The following is a 16,823-nucleotide window of genomic DNA, read 5'->3' as shown; positions in this document are numbered from 1 at the left end:
ATGCAGGTGAGACTTGTTACGGCAGGAACACACAAGGAGAAACCAGCAACAGGAAAACCAAAGAAACCAGACAGAACTAGAGAAAGTGTTGGCCCAGCTTCCGTCACCAGTATCTCCACATTTTCTCTTCTACCGTAAAACCCATCGACCAGTTAACTGAAGTCTCCCCACAATGAAAAGGAATTTAGACAGATGTCCCATTAAAACATGAAACAGGGTAGGTTTTCATGCAGGTTTCACAGCCTGAAATTTCAGAAAACGAGTTAGTGGCATCCTCGCCTGGACCGCTCCGTCGGCAGGAAAACGTGGCCACGCTGCTTTCTCGTTTAAAGCGAAGGAATGACTCCCGACTTCCTCTCAGAGAGAATCAGTGAAATGGATGTGGAACAGGAATCTAACTCGGAGTAATACCCCTCCAGGGGCAGTGGTGTAGGATTCCATCAGTCCTGTTCTGTCAGTCAGCCGAAGCATCTCTACGGTTCACGCACGCTAGCCTGAGGTATTCTCCCAGAGCACCAGTCTGTGCACGTATGAACAAAGATACGGCCAATGAGCTCACAGCAGAATCCCGTCTTTAAGTGGGAACGCTTCAAAATTAGACGCCTGCATTTCAGCGTTTGGCGTTAAGATAACGTCCTCTCATAAAATTCACGATAGCTCTGTTTTTTTTTCTCTCCTCTGTGAGATTTTATTCTCTCATCTGTCACTCAGACTCAGGTTTATCAAGTTGTCTACAAAGCAGCTTCCTCCATCCCGCCGTCTCCCTGGTTCTGTTTCATTCCTTCTAACCATCTCTTCGTTCTTCTACCTCCCACAGCATGACAGCCAGTGGAGTCCGTCGCCCTGTACCATGTGCATCTGTTCCAGAGGGAGTGTTTCCTGCAGCGCCCTCCCCTGCCCTACTCTCACCTGCCCTGGAGACCAGAGCCCGTTCACCCCCGCTGGGCAGTGCTGCCCAAAGTGCGGTCGCAACGGAGGTGAGCAATTCGACTTCAGATTTCAGATGCAGACCCTGCTCTGCCCTGCGCTGCTCTTTTATTTGCCCGTCTGCAGGGAACTCACAGGGAACTGTCCTGTTCTTTCTCAGCGCTCGAAGCAGATTTGTGTCTGGTTCCGTTGACTCAGCTTTAACTGGTTTAGTTAGTGGCAGCTTTGCTCTGCGCCATCGCCACCGATTCTGCTGAGCACTTCAGTCACACAGGATGTGATGGTGTTTTTTTTGTGAGTGATGGGAAAGACATTTATGACTTGATTTGTGCTTTGAGCTGCAATAACATCCAGATTGAGAAGTTTTAAAGATTAGAAAAATCTAATTTCATACCTGTCAAATATCCTAAAGCCTGGATTCTGTTAGAGACCTCAGGCTGCAATAATTTCACTTTGAGTCATACCCCAGTGTCTTTGTTAAGGCTGGAGGTTTCGCTTGCTGCTTGGTTACTGATATTAAAGAAAGATTCCTCATAAATACACAATATACTGCAAATACAGACGCATGGAACATAACAACACCCACTGAGTGTGTATTATTAAATGCTGCAAACATGCACACAGCACCGTGGAAACATGAGCCTGAAGAAGGTTTGTGCTCGAGCTGCCACTCCTGCAGAGCAATTACCTCACTCCTCCTCGACCCAGCTCCAGGGCCGTGATATGAAGTGGAGACATGTTGATTACAAAATAAATAAATAATTGTAATGAATGCATGAATCACTCAAAAACACATTGCCACTACAAGGTCAGTAGAGGTGTGAATACAAGGTAAAATACAAGTGAACAAACAAAGGGGTTTTACCTGAAAGATGCAGCTTAGTTTTTCTGCAGTCATGTCCTCTTCACTGAGACTCTGTTATTGTTTCTAAAAATAACAGGACTGATCCACGTCCATCAACTTCTGTTACCAAGCATCATCCTCATACGTGCTTTTACTTTGAAAACGACAACTTCTGGTTGCAAAAAGGAAGTTTTCTTCATCCCCTCTTGACTCTAATACAGAAAAATGCCTTGAATTTCAATTTTAAAAATCCAATAACCGTGACCAAATGAATACTTGGGAATTTGTTAAATTTGCATGTCATATAAAACTAGAATAGTTAGTAAGAATAAATAAATAAGTATATTCACCATTTGCTACCAGTACATGGCAGACAAAAGTGTCTCCTTATGAGGACAACACTTGTGCTCAGATCTCAGAGGTCTGACCCTAACCCTAATTACCAGGTCTGAGTGGGGCCTTGCACATCTCCTGCTTCTCAGCTTAAGACAAAAAAGGTGTCTGACATTCGGTCTACACAAAAAATATTCTGAATGAGCCCTCATTTATATTAAATTGGAGACAGACCTCAGAGGTGCAGAAATCAATGGTTTATTGTGATTAAAGACATAAAAGTTGGCAGCATCTGCGTCTGAGGTTTGGCTGATTTGGACAATTAAACCTCCCAAAAAACCTCCAAAGACGTTGACACTTATTATTATTATTATTATTATTATTATTAGTTTATTGAATTGGGACAATGCACATTAATCAACACTGATGCATTCACCATCAGAGTAAATGCGCTGGACTTAGCACAAATGCATTTGTTGCAAAAACCTCAAATGGATTTTTTCTCGCTGCATCTTCTTCCACCTCTCCACGACATCTATCTCATTCTTTACACAAAAGTTGTCTCAGAAATCAGTCCATGTTTATTTCATTTCAAAGCCAAATGGTTTTTATTCTGAGGTAAAAAAGACTCCATCCATCCACGCGATACTGCAATAAAAATGTAAATGTTCCCGAATCAATTCTGCCTTTAAATGCTTCCATGCAGCTCAGCGAACTCGGCTCCCAGTCAGAGGTGTCGTAGCGTGTAACGTTGCACGCCCACAGCTGGATGCAAGAGTTGTTCATTTTCTAAGTTACAAAGAAACCCACACCATAGCTTAGAGTGTGAATCTTGTTTCTTTGTCAGTTCCTCTGCCTGCTAACACATGCTAGGAAGCCACTTACTGTGTGGCATCGTATCTCAGGGAAGACGTCGTTGTCGTGACAGAGCCTGAGTTGTCAGAGCAGCCTCATCTGAACTGAAAGGTTAATCTTGACTCTAATGATGTCTCGGAGCTGCTGTGATGCCTCCCAGCGGTTAGCGGCTAATTAGCGCCTGTGTTTTCTTTCTGCCTGAGCGGTCGCTCATTACCCGACAGCCGTATTCACCGTGCTCTCATTCTGTTCTTCATGTGTCAGAGTCGTGCTCCTGGCAGGGCGTCACTTACCGGGACGGCGAGGAGTGGACGCCCAGCATCTGCTCCAGATGTGCCTGCAGCAGCGGGAAGGTCCAGTGTTCGGTGGCCGAGTGTCAGCCAGTGGCCTGTAAACCAGTAGGTTTCTACCGACACACACTCTCTTCTCTTCTGATTATTGTTGATTAACGCTCGGTCCCTTCTTAAACGTTGCTGTGAGCTGGAAGCACAGAGGGAGCTGATGCTGATCCTCCCTGATTCTGGTCGGGTTCATTCAGACGTTGACAGGATCGTCACATTAACTCTTATTAACTCTGCTGAACAAAATACGGTTTTATACCACCAACGGAGAACGGAGATTATGGATGCTATTGTCCTTCCTTCCTTCCTTCCTTCCTTCCTTCCTTCCTTCCTTCCTTCCTTCCTTCCTTCCTTCCTTCCTTCTTTCCTTCCTTTCTTCTGTGTCACCTTCTCCCTCCCTTCATTTGTTCATTCCTTCTTTCCCTCCTTCCTACTGTCCGTCCTTGCTTCTTCTAATCCAACTGTTCTCCTTTCTTTACTTCCTCAAATCGTAAAGATCTTCCTTCCTTCCTTCCTTCCTTCCTTCCTTCCTTCCTTCCTTCCTTCCTTCCTCCCTTCATTCGTTCATTCCTTCTTTCCCTCCTCCTACTGTCCGTCCTTGCTTCTTCTAATCCAACTGTTCTCCTTTTTTTACTTCCTAAAATCGTAATGATCTTCCTTCCTTCCTTCCTTCCTTCCTTCCTTCCTTCCTTCCTTCCTTCCTTCCTTCCTTCCTTCTTTCCTTCCTTTCTTCTGTGTCACCTTCTCCCTCCCTTCATTTGTTCATTCCTTCTTTCCCTCCTTCCTACTGTCCGTCCTTGCTTCTTCTAATCCAACTGTTCTCCTTTTTTTACTTCCTAAAATCGTAATGATCTTCCTTCCTTCCTTCCTTCCTTCCTTCCTTCCTTCCTTCCTTCCTTCCTTCCTTCCTTCTTTCCTTCCTTTCTTCTGTGTCACCTTCTCCCTCCCTTCATTTGTTCATTCCTTCTTTCCCTCCTTCCTACTGTCCGTCCTTGCTTCTTCTAATCCAACTGTTCTCCTTTCTTTACTTCCTCAAATCGTAAAGATCTTCCTTCCTTCCTTCCTTCCTTCCTTCCTTCCTTCCTTCCTTCCTTCCTTCCTTCCTTCCTCCCTTCATTCGTTCATTCCTTCTTTCCCTCCTCCTACTGTCTGTCCTTGCTTCTTCTAATCCAACTGTTCTCCTTTTTTTACTTCCTAAAATCGTAATGATCTTCCTTCCTTCCTTCCTTCCTTCCTTCCTTCCTTCCTTCCTTCCTTCCTTCCTTCCTTCCTTCTTTCCTTCCTTTCTTCTGTGTCACCTTCTCCCTCCCTTCATTTGTTCATTCCTTCTTTCCCTCCTTCCTACTGTCCGTCCTTGCTTCTTCTAATCCAACTGTTCTCCTTTCTTTACTTCCTCAAATCGTAAAGATCTTCCTTCCTTCCTTCCTTCCTTCCTTCCTTCCTTCCTTCCTTCCTTCCTCTTGCTCCTCTTTGTTTTTGTGTTGCATTGTCTTTGCATTGTATATCTTTATCTCATGCGTTGACATCGTTTATAAATGCTCTTCAGAGATGAACTGACGTCCTTTGTTTCTTCTCGGTCCCTCAGCATGAGAACCTGGTGATCCAGCCGGGACGCTGCTGTCCTCAGTGTGTGTCCAACCCGTGTTTGTCGTCTGGGAAACAGCACCAGGTGGGTCAGATAAAGGTGTTTAAACCTGACTCGTGCTTCTGGTCACAAAGTATTGGAATGTCTTTGAGGTGACGGGCAGATGAGGACATGGAGTGTGCTATGATGCTGAGCTGAAAATCTCTCCTCTCCTCTGGTGTGTTTGTGTCTCCTCAGCAGACACTCAGACTCACACTCTCACACTCTCACTGTGTTGGCAACATTTGTCATTTACTGAAGAGAAGGAGATATGATGTTGTCGTTTCATCTGGCTCTTAAACTTTACCGCCAAGTTTCTCTTCCTTCCTGCTATAAAATTGCTGAACATCTCATGAATAGTTGTCAGTAGACGTTCGGGTTTAGTTGTTCCTGTTTGTATTTGTACAACATGTTTGTTCAGGTGAGATAGAGGTAGTCTGAACTCAGGGGAATTTCATCCCTCTAACAACTAATCAGATGTTGTGGATCATTATAAATCTCTCATGTTTTAATTAACTCGTTCACCCAGGAACCTGTAATTTTCTCTACAAAGTGATAAACGCTGGTAATGAATGAAATATCAGTTCATCAAATCCTGTGCATCCTCCAGGCTTTAGTCAATATTTCATCGTGCAGTTTAGTCTGGAAGAGGAAGGAGGTCAGAATTCAATCTGTCAACCGAGGGAAGTTGAGCCCAAATTTAAACAGATTATAAATTTACAACTTGAAACAGTCGAGACTTTATTTTGGTGTCCTGACTCCAGAGAGAGAGAGAGACAGAGAGAGGGAAGGAAACAGCTCCTCACTTTCTCTTTGGATATGTCACAACTCTGTCACAACTCGCTGAGTCTGGATATGAGGATTTATGAGTTTAGATTTGTTGGAAACATCAAAGATTAAAGATTATGGTTCTTAAACTTCTCATATAGAGCTTCTACAGATACATCTGGACTGGGTTTAGGTTTCATGAAGACACTTCCTTCCTTCCTTCCTTCCTTCCTTCCTTCCTTCCTTCCTTCCTTCCTTCCTTCCTACCTAGAGAGTTCTTTAAATGACAGATGCATTTAAGCTTATTTTAACAGTTTTTCATCTTTTTAAACTTTATGTGGAGCCTGTGAACCTTTGTGCAGATGTGTGCGTCTGTTGTGCATTCACTGTTTTATCCTCTGTAACATCTTTCATCATCAGCTGTTTGCAGAGTTTTCTACTTACAGAGAGTGATGTTGACTACTAGTAGCTGGCGTATGCTCCACACAGCTGTGTGTTTGCACGGTGTTCACTCACGCCCCTTTTGCAGAAAAGAGGACACTCCCTGGATCCAGATGAGCTTTCAGCAAACAAGTCACGATTCACTGTTTGTTAGACTGTGTGTGCAGAGCTTAGCTCTAAACGTTTCTGTCTCCTCGGCAGCATGGCGAGCAGTGGCAGAAGAACGCCTGCACCACATGTGTGTGTGACCGGGGTCAGTCCAGATGTCACACAAACACCTGTCGGCCCGTCACCTGTGAAAAGGTGGGTGGTCTAACACACACTGACTGACATTAAAATATAAAATCCCTCCAGTGAATTCTGGGTCTGCACTCGGGTCTCCTCCTGGCTGGTCTAGTAAACCACCAAAGGGGGCGCCCTTGAGTCATCATTCCCAGAAGCTAGCATCACCGTAGCTGGTCACCTTTTTAATGCAAATAAGCAGGACCTCTATTCAAAGCTCTCTTAAGAAGTCCGACCTTTCACCTTGTGTTTAAGGCTGAGCCCAGCCAATGATGGCAGCGCAGGGTCCGCATTTAACTGGTCCTTAGTCTAGTGTGCGCCCCCAGAATGTAGCATAAATAAGACACACACATACACACACACATAGACTCGTTTTCCTCATCACTTCAGAGTCATTTCCCAGAGATTTAACCCTACTTTAAACTCAAACCAGGTCTTCAGTGGTGGTCACTTCTTGCCCCTATAATGTGACTCTGTCAGCAGATTAAATGATTAATCCAATCCACAAACAAGAGCATCTGCACAGGCTGACATTTAATGTTTAACTGTATGCAAATGGAGCTTCCATTCTGTGCTGGAACTTTTGTTGGTGAAACTTGAAATAAAACACAATCCAGACACACAGCGAAGCCTTAATGGGCTGCACACAGACAGGAACAACTAAAATATGAGGTCAAACACTAGCTGACTTAAGATTCCAAACCCATCTTGATTTATATTCTTTTAAAACCTCAAAAAATGGATTTTAGCCTCAAGGCACGAAGCAACTCATAAAGTAGCAACAGCAGCTCTTTAAAGGTTATTCTGTGCTGGGGCTGGAAGTTCCCTGGTTTTGTAATGTTCATTTTAAGAGGATGGCATCGCAAAAGTCACTGTAAATCTTTAAAAACAAAGGTAAAATTTTATTGTGTTTGGAATGGTGAGTCCTTTTCTTAAACAAATATGGACTGTGGCACCATGTTGTGTTTTAGCCTGACAATACCGTGGCCCATTCATGCTAAAGTTTATGTGTAGTACTTTAGATGAACCTAACTTGTAGATTTTGTAGAATCTTAGGACTCTATTTTAGCATCTGGAAGTGTCGCAGTAGATCTTTGGAAACCTCTGACATATCAGTCAAGCAATCAGGACCAATATAGACCTAATTTACAGGTTACAGACTGGAGAAGAGCTTATCAGGGCTTCCTGCTACTTCTCCAGAGCTAGTGGAAACTTTCTGACGCACTTTAATTTAAAGTTTTCTTATTTTTAACTTTAGCTGGCTCCAACTTTTTTAAAAACTTCCGCTGATGAATCAGAAAGCAGCAATGCATTGACTCCAACCCTCCAAAAAAACGCTCTCAAATAAGCTGAAACCCAAAGATAAAACAGGGCCAATAACTACCTGCTGTGTGAATAAACATGATTCGCCAAAAAAGAAGTCGTGGCTTGGATAGACTTTGAACACAATGCCTCAACTTTCTGTTGAGTTTTTCTTTAATAACATGAGCTGTCTTTGGGAGATATACACAAATTCTCTGTTGTGGGGGAGCTACTTCTGCAGTGCCAGTGAATCTACACCTCTCAGCACTTTCAAATAGAGTTGTGATGGCTCAAGTCGTTCAGCGTGTTTTCCCTCAATAATGCACAGCACACACACTCTCCGCCCTCTTATCTACCTCTGCTGAAACACAAAAACGCACAAAAACATAACAATTTCATAAGCTCCATGGATTTTCTTGGTAAAACTCACTTGGTGTCTCCCTCCTTCGCTGCAGGGTCAGACCAAAGTGAAGCGTGCTGGTCAGTGCTGTGACGAATGCGCCGCCGCCAAAGGAAGCTGCCTCTACCAGGGCGCCGTGCGTTACCATGGAGACTTGTGGAACGGCACCGGCTGCGAGTTCTGTACCTGCAACCGGGGTCAGGTCCTCTGTCAGAGGGCCGAGTGTGGACGGGTCGACTGCCCACAGGTGAGCCCGAAAATAAAAAATAACAAGACCAGACCGACCTCTGTTTGGGAACTGTGAGTTTTAAACCCTCCAGACATTTCCATCAGGGATGAACTGCTCGTTTGTTTGTTTATGTTTTCGTTGGCGGAGTCTTTATTGAGACTGACAGAGGGTAAATATCAAATGATGTCAGTGATGCCAGTGTTGGAGTCCTGACCAAGAAGCAAGGGAGAAGAAACTTCATGCAACAGAAACGTTTCACTTTTACCGCAGAGTTCACCCTCTGTAATCTGAGGTATTGACCAAAATGCTGCTTTGGTCAATAAAATATGTTTGATTGTAACAAATTGTTGTAATTCATAGTTTTTGGGCAGATATTTGTTCAGCTTGATCTATCACTCTGATAAGAGACTCCAACTGTTTCCATGGAGAATATATATAACCCTAACCCTAAATATAATGATCTGATCAGATACACAATGATTGAAACCACTGACAGGAGATGTGAATAACATTGACCAGCTTGTCACTATTCAAGTTTCTGCTGGGAAACTTCTGGACTCTGTGGCAATGACACAGAGAAACACACAAAAACGCTTTAGGAACAACTCAAAAAACCATGAAGAACAGCACAAGGTGTTGATTTGGCCTCTAAAGTCACTGGATCTCAAACTGATCAAGTATCTGTGGGATGATCCACAGAGGACTTTCCCATCAAAGACCCCCCCGTGTTACCAGACACCACAGGACGCCCTCAGAAGGTCCATGTCCACTCTCTGATGAGTCACAACTGTTTTGGAGACACAAGGGAGACCTACACATCATTAGGAAGGTGGTCTTAATGCTGTGGCTGATCGATGTATGTATTTACATCAGAATATTAATCACTAGAGATTGTGGCTCTGTGGTATGGAGAGTGAACTCTGCAGAAATATAACAGGAGGAGGAGAAGATGATTTCAACCCAACTGTCTCCATAGGCAATAAATAAAACTGTCTGATCAGATATCAGCTGTGGAGCATCAAACCAACTGGAAATAGAACAGAAGAAGAAGAAGAAGGAGCAAGTTTCCCCAACTTTATTGACGTTGCTGAATAGATTCAGTAGAAAAGAGTAAAATGTTTAATGGTCCACCTTCTAAGTGTGAGATAATTTCCTCACAGCTATTGTTGCAGAAAGATCTGCATGTATTAAATGTTTAAAACGAAATGTAAGGAGACAATTCAGCCTTTCCTCTCAACACGTTGGGCGCTAAGCACGATTAAGCACATCCGCTTTTAGGATTGTGGCGTAGAGGCTTGTCATGGATCCCATTTCCTCGCTTTCAAACGGGCTGCTAAAAAGTTAATGGAAGATGTCACAGTTACTTTGTTCACAGGCTCCTGCATTTGCTGCCATGAATTTACCGGTTTAAAAGGAACAGGTGATCATTCAAGGTTGCTGCTTTTGTCCGGGTGTAATTCATTTGGTAAAAGATGAGGAGAATTGAGGAACAAGATAAAAGTCTGGGAAGAAACACAGAAAAATGTGCCTGAATGTCTCACTTATTTTATTATCGAGTATTGCCATGAACATAACATCAGCCTTGGCCCAGTTAGGAATGTGGGGCGCTGGACGTGGGAGTTTTTTGGGACCAGTCAAAAAAGAAAAAATAATCATAATTTGTGAGGGTTATTAGCTGGTGTTCACATGGTTACACTTGTTTCCCTAAAATGACCCACTTTAGGCTCAGCGCCACGGCGACTCAATGTCTCATCCAGTCTTTTCTCACATCAAGCAGATTGAATAATATTGCTTTAATATCCCCCACCACGACCAAATAAGCCTTCATTAATCATCCTGTATGGTGATAATTACAGCTGGTAAGTGTCATTAGCTGTAAGGAGCATAACTGGCAATCGTCCAACTCTGAACTGAGCAAGGTCAGTGTGCTGAGAGGATCAAAGCAGCGCTAGTTTCACTCTGAGTGTATCAGTGTGCAAGACAATTAAGGCAAGGTTATGGGTTTAATGATAAGTGTGGGTCAGTGGGCAGAGAAGGCACATGGGTGTAGTTGTAGCGCGGGAGTTTATGATTCCTTCACTTACAATGTGCTGTAATGATCCTGTGAGGAATACTTGGCCTTGGGAAATTTAAACAGTGTCATTGTGACATGTGGATCTTAAAATTCCAGTTCATCCTCGGAAATCCAGTCACAACTGCCAAGCTAAGACTGTGCGTTCTAACCTAGCGTTAAATACGACTCCACTGACATCTGCATTGACGTCAGATCTGCCCTGCGTATTCAAATAAACTAACCCTAACCCTAACCCTATTGCTGTTTCAGAACCATGAACAGACAGTGTTGGCTGGGGAAACTTAGTGAGAAGCATTTTAATGCCTGGTCACAACACTTGAAGAGAATAGTTGAGTTGTTGTTCACAGCTGCTGTCTCAGTACAATACAACTGAGCGCTTTCTACTGCTGTTTCACAACCATGAACGGGACTGTTTGTTTGTTGAGTGTATAAATTGTGAGCAACATAAAGAGCAACAACAGATATTCAGATCATGACCAACAAAGTTTGTTATTTACTCAGTCACCATCTGTTCCTGTTGTACCATACGTTACGACTCATGTTGGTTTCCAAGCAGTTCCTGAAGAGAATTCAATAAAAACGTAAATTGTCTTTGCTTTTTAGGGATCGGAGCTTGTTTACCTGCCAGAGAAGTGCTGCCCGGAGTGTTCTTCTATGAAGCCTTCCTGTGTGTACGAGGGAAAATCCTACAAGGTACCTCTGTCCTAGATTGAGATTTTACATTGAGCACAAACACAGGAGGGGAAAATTGCTAAATCATGCAAGAAATCCAAAACTGCGTGGGTTAGAAGAGACACCACAGGGCTTATGTGTACTATTTATTCTCATAAGAAATGAGAAAGAAAGCGGCACAAAGTCTACACAAACAAGCAAATACATCAGTATTAGGCAGCCAACGCTGGGGATTAAAGTTGCAGTGAGGTAGAATAAATGTTGTTTTAGGACTGAGCTATCAAATTACTTGCTGTTTAGCAAAGATCTTAATATTCTGGCCCGTATCGTTTCTAAAAACTTCTATTATTCATAGGCTAGCCCTGGAAAACTAGAATGTGAAGCTTTAATTCTTTCCAGTGTTGGGGAATGCTCATGAAATGTAGCAGGACGGTCGGCCAAGGCCTCGGCTCAGAGCAAATGTCTACAGGGCTATTATCCTTTTCAAATAGATTGCTCTTTTGCCTCCCTCAGGAATTCGTCTTACTGGTAGTAAACAAAAACTGATAGATGGAGCATACTTACTACGTGCCTACGCACTTCGATGCATGGGCGTCTCAACTTTGGTGATTTAATTCTACAGGAGAGACTTAGTGAAAGGTTAAAGCAGCAGGTTTGTGACTGGATGATTGCTGCTTTGACTGGAACAAATAACAGCCTGGAAAGTTAATGAATTAGAATAACAAACTATGTTGCACTTATCTTCAAGTTGATTTAAAGGCACATTAGCAAGCTGTTTACAGGAGTCCGTAAAAAAAAGAAAAGAAAGAAAAGAAAATGGTTGCCTCTTGTTTATTTCCAGAGATTGGGCCAACTGGGAACATTTTATTACATGCTGCCATGGAATAAATGAGAACTCAAACACACCGACGTGCACCAAATAATGACAACACTTTGCAAAATCTGTTCAGACCTGATGTTTACGTCCAGCTGTTGTGTTCTTGAAATGCCCCTCTACATTACCACACATTGTCTCCATCGACCCATGAACACCAACGTCATCTGGTGCCAAGTTTTCTCAAAACCTTCTCTGCTTTCTCAAAACTATGCATCACTAAGGACCTTAGTCAAATTAGAATTATTCATTAATACACAGGACAAGATGTTACGATCCTTTGTGCCATGATCTGAGGCAAAACTCCTTTAGAAGCCCAGTCCAACTGGAAAACCGACCAACAGACCAGCAGTCAGCTACTAACTAGCCTGGCCTAGCCTGGCCTAGCCTAGCCTAGCCTAGCCTAGCCAGCGGCACCTCTTCTTTCTGCCAATATCAGAAATAAGATACTACCAGACACCAGCTACGTAGCCTTGTCGTCCACAGCAGCAGGTAATGAGAGGTATTTAGGAATTCAGAAAAGGTGGAAAATTACAGATACTACGTTTGTTAACAGGTGAATCACTCACGTCTTAATGCAGCAGGTCAGTTGTCATGACTGCTGTTTCAGAATGGTGAACACAGTGAGTGGTGATATGATACGATGAGCTGGGTGGAGAGATGGACAGATAGACAGGCTGGATTAAGATCTGTGGTTTTAAGCCTCTAACCTTCCTCTGTGCTTTCATCTGCACCCGTATGGTGTGAAAAAACATTTCTGTGTCAAATCATTCACTTTGTTATTGACATTCCTGCAGCCTGCCTGACTACCCGTCCGTCCTCCGTGGGCCTCTGTCAGTTCACTCATTCTGTTTTGAAAGAGTTCATAAAAGTCGTGACTGTCAGACTTCCTTTAAATCTCGTTGGCATTCAGGTCTGCGCTGCGTCCTTTTTAATTACCAGTCAGCTTCGCTTCCTTTCAGCGTTCTGTCCGTCCCCTGGATTTGTCTTTACCGCGGCCACACTTTGAGCATAATGAGAACACCGACCTCTGCTCTCACCGGGTCCAGGTCTAATTAATAATTTCTTGCTTCCAGGACCTGGCTCGCTGGGCTGATGGCAGCTGCCGTGAGTGCGAGTGTCGCGATGCCCAGGTGACTTGTTATCTGAGATCCTGCCCCACTTGCCCTCCAGGCACCCTGGCTGTCGCCCAGGAGGGTCAATGCTGCCCCGAGTGTCACCAAGGTATGTTAACACGATGGAGAGTGTGTTTGGGCCAATCAGCTCAAGTTCAGCAAAGATTATCTGGAAATGTGACATGTTTACAGATCGACTCATAGATGTATTGATTAGGAAGTGATGAAGCATTCAAAATAAACAGTTACATCAAGAGATTAAACTATAAGAACATACTACACAAGCTAACGTTGACCAGTGTTCTACGGTATACGTCTTCTTCTACGTCTTCTTCTACGTCCTCTTCATTGGTTTAATTGACCACATTCAGCACCAGGACCAGAACCTTCTCTGTGGCTCATGACCACAGGTTCAGTACCACTGAGATACTCTAAGTTACAGACTGGCTTATGGATGGATGAACGGATGGATGGATAAACGGACGGATGGATGGATGGATGGGTGGATGGATGGATGATACATGATGGATGATACATGATGGATGGATGGATGGATACATGATGGATGATGAATGGATGAAGTGATGGATGGATGAACTGATGAATGGATGGATACATGACGGATGGATTGACGAACGAATGGATGATGGATACAGGACGGATGAATAAATCAATGAATGGATGAATGAATAGAAGGATGGATAAACTGATGAATGGATGAAATGACTGATACATGATGGATGGATGGATGAATGGATACATGATGAATGGATACACTGATAGATGAATTAATGAATGAATGGATGGATGGAAGATTTTTTTCAAATCAAGGAGAATTTTAGGACCTTTCATCATATTTTTATCAAATATTCTGCTGATATCACACGTTTTCCACAGTTTTAAAACAATAAGACACACAGACGGATGAAGAAGGAGGAGAACATGCGTCTCCCTGTGTGTGTGTTGTTGTTTTTTGTGGGTTGAAGAAATCGTTCTCTGAGCCTTCGCTCTGACTGATTCCTCCCTGAATGATTGATGCTCTTTGCTGTAAAATTGATGTTCAAGAAAGAATTCGACCTCACTTCTTCCATCCCCAAAAACATAAAATCCATCCGTCCGCTGTCGTTCTACCTGCATGTCACACCACACGGTCCATCAGTCCAGGACCCCCCCCACCCTGAACCCCCCCACCCTGAACCCCCCCACCATGAACCCCAGCTAACAGCAGCCTGCACACGTTCCCCTTCAAAATGCTTTTTTTATCTCGTTTGATTGTGAAGGGCTTTAGCAGAAAGCTGATACAGTTGTATATAAATACACATGTAAATGAGAAGCTAGAGAAAAAAAATAAAAATAGAGGAGAGGAAGGGAGAGGCTCATAAACATATTTATAAGATGGATAACAACACTTTACTCACGTTATAAGCGCTTCTTTAATCTAAGCTGTTATTAGGTCATTTGTTTTAATTAAAGCTATAAAAGTCAGATTTACATTAACACATTAAAATAACATTATTCAACCTGTTTTATTTTTATTTCACTACGTTTGGGCAGTACATGTACATACACTACATATTTAACTGTAAATTAAAGCAAAACGAGGCATCTCCTATAACGTTGACCTGGGTTGTTGGAGGTGGACGTAAAGATTCATCCTGGGGTTTCTTAACGATCTCTACGAGAGGAAATACCACAAATACAGGAGGGGAAACGCTCATGTTAAACGGTTTTATGCTAATGTTCTTCTGGTTCCATCCAGACGCCTACAGACTGTCGGCAATTCACACAGAAATAAATACTCCAGTCCACGAGTGACTAATTACAGTCGGCAAACTGAGACATTTTTCACTGCACCAACAATAGTTTTAGAAGCTGTTGTCTTTTACGTTTAGTTTGTGTGGGTTTTGTGTCTATTGGGGGTTTTCTCACATTGTTCGCAGGCAGATCCAGCGTTTATCAGGTAAACGGGACAAAACGGGAGAGCTGGTCCGTGGTTCCACGTCTCCACTGGACACTTAAATCAATAACTCTGAGTAAAGATGAAGAATGAAATGGAAAGCCTTTCACTTAGTTGCCTCATCCCTGGGAAGTGGCAGCTCAAACATTTGCTGTTTTCATTTTATTTACTCTCTGGCACAGAACAGAACACACAGGAGAATCCTCCCTGCGTCTTATTTCAAACATGTGATGCATTCAGGTGTCTCTGACTACCCATCTGTCTTGTCTGCATATGTTCATGAGGTGTTTTCTGCCTGTAAATCCCATAATATGCACGTGTGACTGTGTGTGTTGGAGAGGATTAATCCATGTGAGAGGGTAAACTCTGGGTTGTGTTGTCATGATGCATCAGTCTGCAGGTTTGTGTCCCTTTTACAAGCTGATGCATTAACGCTACGTCAGTTTATCAGCCAGTGGAGTGGATTTCCCTCACTGAGTTTAGTTTGTGGTTAAAAATAGAAGAAGCGAACAATAAAACTTTGAACATATGCTCCCGGTCTCGCTCTGTCTCTCTTCCTCCATGAGTCGTATATCTTCCTATAAGCCTATTAATCATGGCTGTCTATAGGCCCAGAGGTTAGCAGCCTCTACTCTCATTGGCCAGTTGGCACCTGAAGGCCACAGCCGAGACTGTTCAGTTCAGTGCTGCGTTCAGGTCTTGTGGGATTTGACCCAAATTAATTGCTTGATATTGATTTTGATCTTTTGTCTTGAGATTAGAGCCGATACTTATTAAACGCACTGAACATGTTCTTCATCTCTGAGTCATTTTTCAGTAATTGTTTTATTTCACTTTGGCTAAAACAGAGTTGCAGAGACGAGACACGTTTAATGCTGTGCTCCCTTTCACCATTTAAGGAACTCCCGTGAGAGTGGGAGCATATTTGGGCCGGAATATGGGATGAGCTATAACAAGTATCTTGAAAAACAAACAAACAAACAAAAAAAACCTCCCGAGACCCTGCGTCCTCATATGAGGACGTTAAGTTGTGGGTTTTATTTCAGCTTATTCGGCTTCATTTAAACCCATTGTCCTCATTAGGGGACACTTTAGTCTGCTGTCTAGTGGCAGCAAAGGTTAAAACTTATATATTTATGCTTATTAATATTTCTAGTTTGGTATGATGTTCAAATTTAACAAATTAGCATCTTTTGTTAATTAGCAAGTGCTGTTGTGACTTCATTGTTCTGTCTTTGCTCAGCCATGTTCAGGTATTGAAATAAACAGATTTATATTTTGTCACACATTGGTGACTTATAATATAAATAATGAAATGATCCCAGTGTCCACATACGAGGACATTGTTTTTTCAAAAACTACTACTTCCTGTTCAAAGTTTTTATACTTCTTAGGTCCTACCAATCCCAGAAACCTTGGAGAAATTAAAAATACAGACCAAATAAAAGCTCAGTTCTCAGGAGGTTAAACATCTGTACCTGCACTAGGAGTCCAGAGGTGACCTTATGCTGCTCCATTAAAGATCTGTTGGACCAATCAGATCGTCTGGGGGCGGGGCTTAATGTGACGATGGACAGGAGAGTAACAGTAACTCATCTGAGCGCACAAACAAATTGTAAGAGTTTCTTTTTTTCCTCTGGGACAAACTGTGAACAGAGCAGATGCTAACGACAACGCTAATTAGACTAAGACCGACTTTAATGATCCACAAGGAAAACTGCTCAGTCACAGTAGCTTAGCTGTTAGAAAAAGGTTTGGTAGGTGTAGTGGACGGGATGAATTGTC

General features: G+C 42.9%; 1 protein-coding gene across 3 annotated transcripts in view; it reads left to right on the top strand.

Moving 5' to 3' along the window:
- Nucleotides 1–16,823, top strand: part of fras1 (Fraser extracellular matrix complex subunit 1) — a 216,084-nt gene that overhangs the window by 75,845 nt on the left and 123,416 nt on the right. For all 3 annotated transcript variants that reach the window (XM_047592667.1, XM_047592666.1, XM_047592665.1), the window contains exons 5-11: nucleotides 818–977; nucleotides 3,224–3,357; nucleotides 4,886–4,969; nucleotides 6,335–6,436; nucleotides 8,173–8,364; nucleotides 11,024–11,113; nucleotides 13,043–13,190. In XM_047592667.1, coding sequence (XP_047448623.1) covers nucleotides 818–977; nucleotides 3,224–3,357; nucleotides 4,886–4,969; nucleotides 6,335–6,436; nucleotides 8,173–8,364; nucleotides 11,024–11,113; nucleotides 13,043–13,190 — 910 coding nt within the window. The remainder of the gene's footprint in view (nucleotides 1–817; nucleotides 978–3,223; nucleotides 3,358–4,885; nucleotides 4,970–6,334; nucleotides 6,437–8,172; nucleotides 8,365–11,023; nucleotides 11,114–13,042; nucleotides 13,191–16,823) is intronic.

This window comes from Mugil cephalus, chromosome 8 (genome assembly GCF_022458985.1).
Source record: "Mugil cephalus isolate CIBA_MC_2020 chromosome 8, CIBA_Mcephalus_1.1, whole genome shotgun sequence".
NCBI lineage: Eukaryota > Metazoa > Chordata > Actinopteri > Mugiliformes > Mugilidae > Mugil > Mugil cephalus.
The sequence above is the reverse complement of the archived record's forward strand: the minus strand, read 5'-3'. Positions and strand labels throughout refer to the sequence as shown.